The 7526-nt window shown below is 42.5% G+C and overlaps 1 protein-coding gene across 2 annotated transcripts in view; it reads left to right on the forward strand.

Moving 5' to 3' along the window:
• SENP7 (SUMO1/sentrin specific peptidase 7) overlaps nucleotides 1-7050 on the forward strand; it is a 78143-nt gene extending 71093 nt beyond the window's left edge. For both annotated transcript variants that reach the window (XM_019523720.1, XM_019523721.1), the window contains 2 exons: nucleotides 3647-3797; nucleotides 4842-7050. In XM_019523720.1, the coding sequence (XP_019379265.1) occupies nucleotides 3647-3797; nucleotides 4842-4979 (289 nt within the window). In that variant the 3' untranslated portion in view covers nucleotides 4980-7050. The remainder of the gene's footprint in view (nucleotides 1-3646; nucleotides 3798-4841) is intronic.
• The last annotated feature ends 476 nt before the right edge of the window (nucleotides 7051-7526 follow it).

Genomic DNA, 7526 nt, shown 5'->3' on the forward strand with positions numbered 1-7526 from the left:
CCCCCCCCCCCCCCCCCCATGCCTACCTTGGAAGGTGCCAGAGTGCCAGAAAAACAAAACAAGGGCAGAGGGTACATGGCAGGATGCCTTGCTTGTGCCCCTTGCCCCACACCCAAAGTCCCTGACCCCCAGCCCAGGTTGTGTGGCTATCAACAGCTACCCAGAACCTGGGCCCACTACAGGCGGGAGGCTGCAAACAGCTGCTGCTGCTCCGGCCTGGCTGCCTCCCAGCCCCAAGGAGGCAGCAGATACTGGCGATGGTGCCCTTGCCCCCGCTTCTGCAGAGCAGCGTGTGGAATTCAGCATGGCAGGGCTCAGTGGGGGGCGCAGAAAGCTGCCTGCCTCTCCGAGCTCCCCACAGCCCTGGCCATGCTTCCCCTGCAGGCAGGGGCAGCAGTGAGCGGCACAGCCCTGCGTGGCATCCATGATGCTCCCGTGCACACAGGGGAAGTGTGACCAGGGCAGCACGGAGCTTGCAGCAGCAGGCAGCTTTCCTGTGCAGCCCCTCTGTGCACTGCCACTCTGGGTTGCACACACTGCGCTCCCAGCCCTGCTGCCCTCCCCTGGGCCCTCCAGAGCACAGCGTGTGCAACCCAAAGCAGCAGTGCACAGAGAGGCTAGTTGCAGCAGGACTTCCATTCTCCCAGTTGGCTGATGGGAGCAGCCCAGGCTCTGTGGCTATCAGCAGCTACTCAGAACCTGGGCCAGCTGCAGCCAGGAGGCTACAAACAGCTTCTGGAAAATGGCTTTGCGTGCCATGCTCAGCATGCATGCCGGGGGTTGCCAACCCCTGATATAGTGCATTAGGGGAAAAATTAATGGTAGAAGGAATAGCAGATTTTTCAAATTCTGTGTTTTAATAGTAGGAGTGTTTTGTTAGTAACACAGATGAGAAGTTTCTTTTTTAAATCTGCAAGTGTTCTTTTTAAATGGCCAGTTTGTAAAAAGTGCTCATTTCTTTTGAGTGAATAATTGCCCTGGTGCAACATTGTATGCATGATTACATGATTGTCCTTTTTGCAAGGAGTTGAAGTATGATACCAGATTTGGCTAGCTGAAAATTTGGCATACTGTTTTAATTGCATTAAAGCACATATAAATAGCCTGGAAGGCAAGACTAAGAATATGTTTAGACTTTTTTTTTTATCTGTTGAGCATTGGAATGAAGTCTGCAAACTCAGTATTCTTTATTGAAAGTACTGGGGGGGGCAGAGGGAAGAATTGTATATGAGGTGATTGTGTTGAGTTGAAGTAGTGGTTTATGGCATGTTAGAATAGCAGCATTGCTACAAGTATCTGTGTAGAAGCTACAGATAAAAATGACAGGATTTTGTGTAATCTTGGATAGTGTCATTTCAACAGCTGTATTGACACTGTATCTTTTCAGTAGTTTTGCACAGAACTAATTAATATAATGCCCCCCAAAATCTTTTTAAAATAAACACCTTATTGACCATATTAAATAGCTAGCTTGAAACTGGTTGTATTCACTCAAGCAAATACAGCAAAAAGAAGATGACCTAGTGGCATGCACAGATTACATCTCTGTGCAATTTAAACCCTGGTCACACTGTCCTGGGATTGGTCAAGGGACAGTGAATTCTGTGATATCACCTTCCTGCTCTGGGCACACACAGGACTTCCTAGATGCCAAATATCCATACATAGACATTAAAAATCTTCCCACCATCAGACTCCTATTCAAAAGTAAATAGACTGTGCTTTGGAATGCCCCTAGTCAGAGACCTCTAGGTTGCTGCTGCCAGGAGGAGTCTTGTAAGCATGTTTCTAGTAGAGCATAGCAGCAACAAGCCAGGGAGGGCCACAGGGAATTGTGAAGTAGTTTTAAATTAAATGCTCCTGCAGGGATGTGGGACCTATGAAGTTTGGGACCTGAACATAGTACTGTGAACGGGGAGAGGCAAACCTCACTCCACATCACCAACACTGGAGAAAATTCTTCTAAAGGAACCTTTGAACTTTTTCTTCACAGGTTCCCTTCCTGTCATGTTTCTTGTAGGAGGAGATGGCAGTCAGGTCCACAGTAAATCAAAGCCAACTTTCATCTGAACTCTGGATCCTTTCAGTTTATTGGTGTCAGAAGGTAGCAGGGAAGCCTCCTTGTGGCCAGCCTAACACATCTGTAAATTACAACAATCCCTGAAGCATTGTGGATAAATTATAAAAAGGGCTGCCTGCCAGCTTGAAAGCTATAGTGTATACCATATATACTGGTATGCTGCCAACATGAAGTTTACAGGATGATTACAGTTTCTTGAGGTGTATGGGTTTAAGAAGTTCCAAAGTGTCTTAATGGCTTCATTAACCATTGTACAGGGAGCTGATCAGAGTTGCCTTCTCCATAAGACTACATCTACCATGGCTGTCTCAAACATTATAGAAAGTACGGGTGTCAAACTCGCTTGGGGTCCTGAGCTGGATCTGGCCTGGGGGAATGAGGTGGCCACCACAGTTGCAATGGCTGCAGCAGTGATGGCAGCTATGGGGGTGGCATTTGTGGCAAGCAGCTATGGGCTAGTTGGGTACTTGATCTGGCAGAAGGGTGCAAGCAGCAGCAGGCCCCAGGGTGTCTGTACACAGGTTGGATGCCTGCTCTGACGCGTTCTAATTAGAATGCTCCAGCAGCCTCACCATCACGTATTCAGCATCCCCACATTTCAAAATGGCAGCAGGGGCACTTTAACTAAAGCTTGTTGAGCAGGCTTTAGTTAAAGTGTGGGGTGCTGAGTACACAAGACACTTTGGGCATTTTAATTAAAGCAGTTCCTGTGAGCTGCTCTAATTAAAACACCACCCCCTACCTCCACCCTGGAACATGTATAGATGTCCCAAAAGACCACAGGGTCTCCTAGGTCTATGTTGAGCTGCACAGCCCCGTGGTCTCAACGGCCATGTCTACTGGGGCCACAGGACCCCACATTTTTCAGTAGGCCATGCCCAGAGCTTACCACACCTTGGTCTTAATGAGGCAGCTCCATGGGCTGGATCCAACCCACAGATCATATATGTGACATGCCTAATGTAAATAATTTGGTAGGGACATCCATGAATATGATGTACTTTATTTACCTGAATGCTGGACAAGTACATAATTTGCTTAACTACTTTACACAGAGCTGGTTCCTGTTTGTTGAACGTGGCTCATAGTTAACAAACTCCATTTGTCTGCATATTGATTAAGTGCACAGACTGCTTAAATTCATGATTTTTCAGTATCTTAGTAACTTAACTGCACTCCATTAACAAGCTAACTGTAATGGTAACTATTTTGTACTAATTATACTCCATATAACTGCATCAGAAACAGAGAAAGGGAAGGAGCCATCAAAAGTCTTTTAAATGAAGGAAGCTAGTCAGTTTAGGACTGCCGGTACCACAGTATTAACAGTGCTGTATATTATTTAATGAGTTTAAGTTCAAATAAGTGTATGCCCCAGGTAAGCATGTAGTGTTTTCAGTTGGAAGGTTATACACTTAAATGGAGTATAATATATAACAAAATACTGCACCATTAGAAAATTTGTGATGTTTTCCTATTTCTAGGAAAGTTCTGAGTAATACCCTCAAAAGGGCTGAATGAGAGAATCATTATGTGAATATTTTATCTAACCTGTTTTCATTTTAGGTACCTGGAAATAGAATGGGAAGTTAAACGAAAAACCCACCGGGAGTTCGGCAAATCAACAATGATTGATTTCTGTCCTAGAGTCCCTAAACAGGATAACAGCAGTGATTGTGGGGTATATTTACTGCAGTATGTGGAAGCCTTTTTCCAGGTACAGTATGGAAAAAATTATGTCACTCTGACTGAAATCCTCAAATGTCTCTGAAAAGTATAATAATCAGAGTTAATGCATTATTCTCTTTGAGTAAACAAAGAGAAAATCCATTCTTAACCTAAGAACAGATGTTTTGGAGCTAGGCTCTATGCAGCTGACCTCCCACTTCTCTCTTTGTAGAGGTTTCTGGCTGTGACACTGGTTTTTCCCCTGGCTTACCTGAAGATTCCTAGCTGTTCTGACATGTTTGGAGCCTGTGCTTATCCTTCTTGTATTTCTCACCTAGTGACTTTTGCATATAAACTCATGGGTTGCGCCTCAGCCCTCTGGCAAGTCTTTGTGCAGAGAAATATATGCTGCTGCATAGGCATGAGCTGAAGTTCAGTATAATTCTTTCTGAACAGCTAATTTCCTAGTAATTTCATCAGGTGCTTTTTTATACTCTTATCTTTTTTTCCCCCCCCCCATTAAAATGTAACACGTGGATATCACAGTTTCCTTCTAGTGAAGGAAGGTAATTAAAGTTGCATTCCCCACTGCCCCCTAGCCCCCAATTCTGGGTTTGTGGCAGCTAATTTGTGGCCTCCAGGCAACCCTAGGTGATTAGGGCCCACTGCACTCTATGTATTCTCCATTTCTGCAAGTGGACTGTGGAACATTGGGCACAGTACCAGTGCAGGCAATCTATCCCAAGCATGGTTTCTGGTGCCACAGGGCAAAAAGTCTTACCCTTATCCTACAGTCTCTCCCACTGGTGTCCTGAACTCCAGAGTCATTCTTATTTCTTCACTAGCCAAGAATCCATCAAGGGAGACAGATGGGCTTATTATGCTAGTTCTTCTTCATCATTCAGTTTGCACAACTTGCAGGAGCCTATATGTGACAAACTCTTCATTTACAGTCCTCCTCCCTAGCAAAAGGTTTTATAATGCTGTCCATTCTCAGCAGTGGCACACTTTGGAGATTGTGTGGGAAAGCTGTTATTTGAGTAAAGATCTCTTTAAAGATCCTTGCTATAAACTTCTCTCTTTCTGTCACCAGAATCCTATCATTAACTTTGAGCAGCCCATGCACTTGGAGCGTTGGTTCCCTCGTCGGGTGGTGAAAAACAAAAGGGAAGAAATTCAAGATCTCATCTTGCAATTGCACTTGCGACAGCAAGGTGGCAGCAGCAGCTAAAGAATCTGCTCTGGCAAACCTGGAAGAGACATTTCTGTACAGTGTGACTGGAAAACTGCTTAGCAGCACCTGGGTTGTGCCTGCTTTGCAAAAAAGGAAAACCACATAGTATTTTTGTTTGTCTGTTGGTAAATTTGTTCCAGGACTTTTTGCTTGAATTGTAGGATGTGGGGTTTGGGTTGAGGCTTTGTAGATACAGTGTAAATATGTAATTTAAAATTAACAAATATTCGCCTAAATGAATTTTTATTTGGTATATGAGAGCAGCATAGAGGTATGTACCACAAAGATGGGAAAGTTCTTTAATCCTGTAGAGTCTGTTCCTCACTGTTGTGTGCACATGCACACAACTCAGATTTGAGTGAACATATAGTCGTCATGCTTGGTGAGAAGATCTCATCCCTATGTTGTAATACTCTGCCTTGCAGTTCTCATATATAGTATGAATACTGTGTATTTCTTTATTTTAAGAATATAGTAATGAATCTCTTTAGAGATATCTCTTTTGATATATTTTTATTATTATTTGTTTATACTTTCTGACATGAATAGCTGCATGCCTGTTGAGAGCTGAGCTCGCTATTTTAGTGTTTCCATCATAAAACTTAACTTATAAGGAAACTGAAAGCATTTGCTTCAGGATAAAGCTTGAAGCCTTTGCAGGTGAAATGTGGACTCCTTTCTTGAATTTTCAAGTATAGTTTTTCTTAACCACAGGTTGGAAAAAGCTTGTGCTTTTAAATTATGGATGTATCCTGGTGCAAAAGCCAGACAGTGCAGTAAACCCTACCTGCCTGACTTGTATGTCTTTGATGCGATGAGACTTCTGTCCACAAGGTAATCAGGTGTCGGTCTCAAATTGGTTTTAGGTGCTTTAATGAGAACTGTATGCACATGGCTTTACTCCAAAGGCCTGCTGTATTCAGGGTTGTAATGTGTCTTAAAAATGTGCATAGGTATTTTGGGCCCAAGCTGGCAAACAAGTAAGTCTATATTTAGAAGTTTTACTTATTGGAGTTTTACTTAGTCATGTTGAATCACACTGAGTAAAAGTACTGAAGGTTTGGATTGGGCCTTTTATGTGATAAGCTAACAAGTGATTGGCTAGATGGATATTTATGCCATTTTCGAAGAGAAACTAGCCCCAGAAAGTTTTAATAACCTTTTAGTACATGGTCACCTAGGGTGCTTTCCCCTGTTCTCCATGGTAAAGAAGTACATTTTGCAGTTGCCTTTGAAAGGACTACATTTTAATCACAGCCTTAAAGTGACATTTCAGCTTTGAAAGCTGAAAGTGAATGGCAGAGCTAAAATGAAAGTTAAGGGAGGTCCTTAAGGGTGACAGATAGTCCCAGTAGCCAGATTTAGGAACAGATCTTCAGCTGGTATATATCACTATAATGCCATTCTCTTAATTAGAGCAGCAGGAGGAGTTGGTCACTGCTGTTCATTTTTTTCACTTAGCATTATTATTCACACCAGGAGTTGCCTTACAGGGGGAAGAAAAAACATTTAAAAATAGGCTTATTAGCTGGCTGAGGGCTGTTACCTTCTACCTGCCTGCAGTTAGCTTAATTGAAGCAGTAAATACACATTTCAGCGCTTAACTCTAGTTTCTTTTGACCATTGAGCAACTTTTCTTAGTTGCATAGATCATCGCTCTTAGCCTCCATAAGCCTGTGTAGCTTTTGTCTCCCTAGCCATCGTATCAACATTACTATAGACCTAAGGGATTTTTTTGTTTATTTATTGTTCAGATGGATAAAAGATTAAGTAAAGATATGTGAATAGTACTTGTTTACTATGCCTTTTCAATTGATGCATATTTTTCCTGGTGATCCCACTAAAATTATAAATACATTTTTTTCTGCATTACTAATTGATTCCCACCATAAAATAATATTTGTGCTTCTTTAGATTGATGTGTTTGTACACTTTTTCAAAGGTAATCTAGTCTTTTTATTAGCCAGCTTTTATAACACCACCTTATGAATCCTTTATAGATTAATGATGGAAATGTGTAATAGGAATGCCAGTGTGTTTGAAATTAAAAAGCTTTAAAAGTTGTGGACTTGATTGTTCCCTTTCAGTTTTGCTGAAGAGCCAGTGTATTAACTGTAAGCAAGGAGAGCTTTTCACTTTTAATTCACGTACCCAGTACATATCTATTTCTAACCCCAGTGTTGGGGTTATCTAATTCATTTTGAACAAAGCTGTTGTAGTTGTGCTTGAGTTCTTAAAAAAGCATTTGAAAAGTTCACGGTTCCTTGCTTGAAAAGGTACCAGATTATTTTTAAGACAGACTTTTGGGCCCACCGAAGCTGCTTGCTGCCAGCCAGCTGGCACAATGCAGTTTTCAAAGCTGGCTCAAGTGATTAGCTGAGGTGTCACTGCATCCCTGTACCTCCTTCTCATGTGATGGATGTAAAAGGTTACCGGGCACTATTCTTTGGCTATATCCCTGTTTTCTGCAGTCACCCTTTATGGATCACTGCACACAGCAGAAATTAGAGCTTCCCTGAGAATGCTCTAACTTACCTTGTAGGT

This window comes from Gavialis gangeticus, unplaced genomic scaffold (genome assembly GCF_001723915.1).
Source record: "Gavialis gangeticus isolate Ggan-Ray unplaced genomic scaffold, GavGan_comp1, whole genome shotgun sequence".
Taxonomy (NCBI): Eukaryota; Metazoa; Chordata; order Crocodylia; family Gavialidae; genus Gavialis; species Gavialis gangeticus.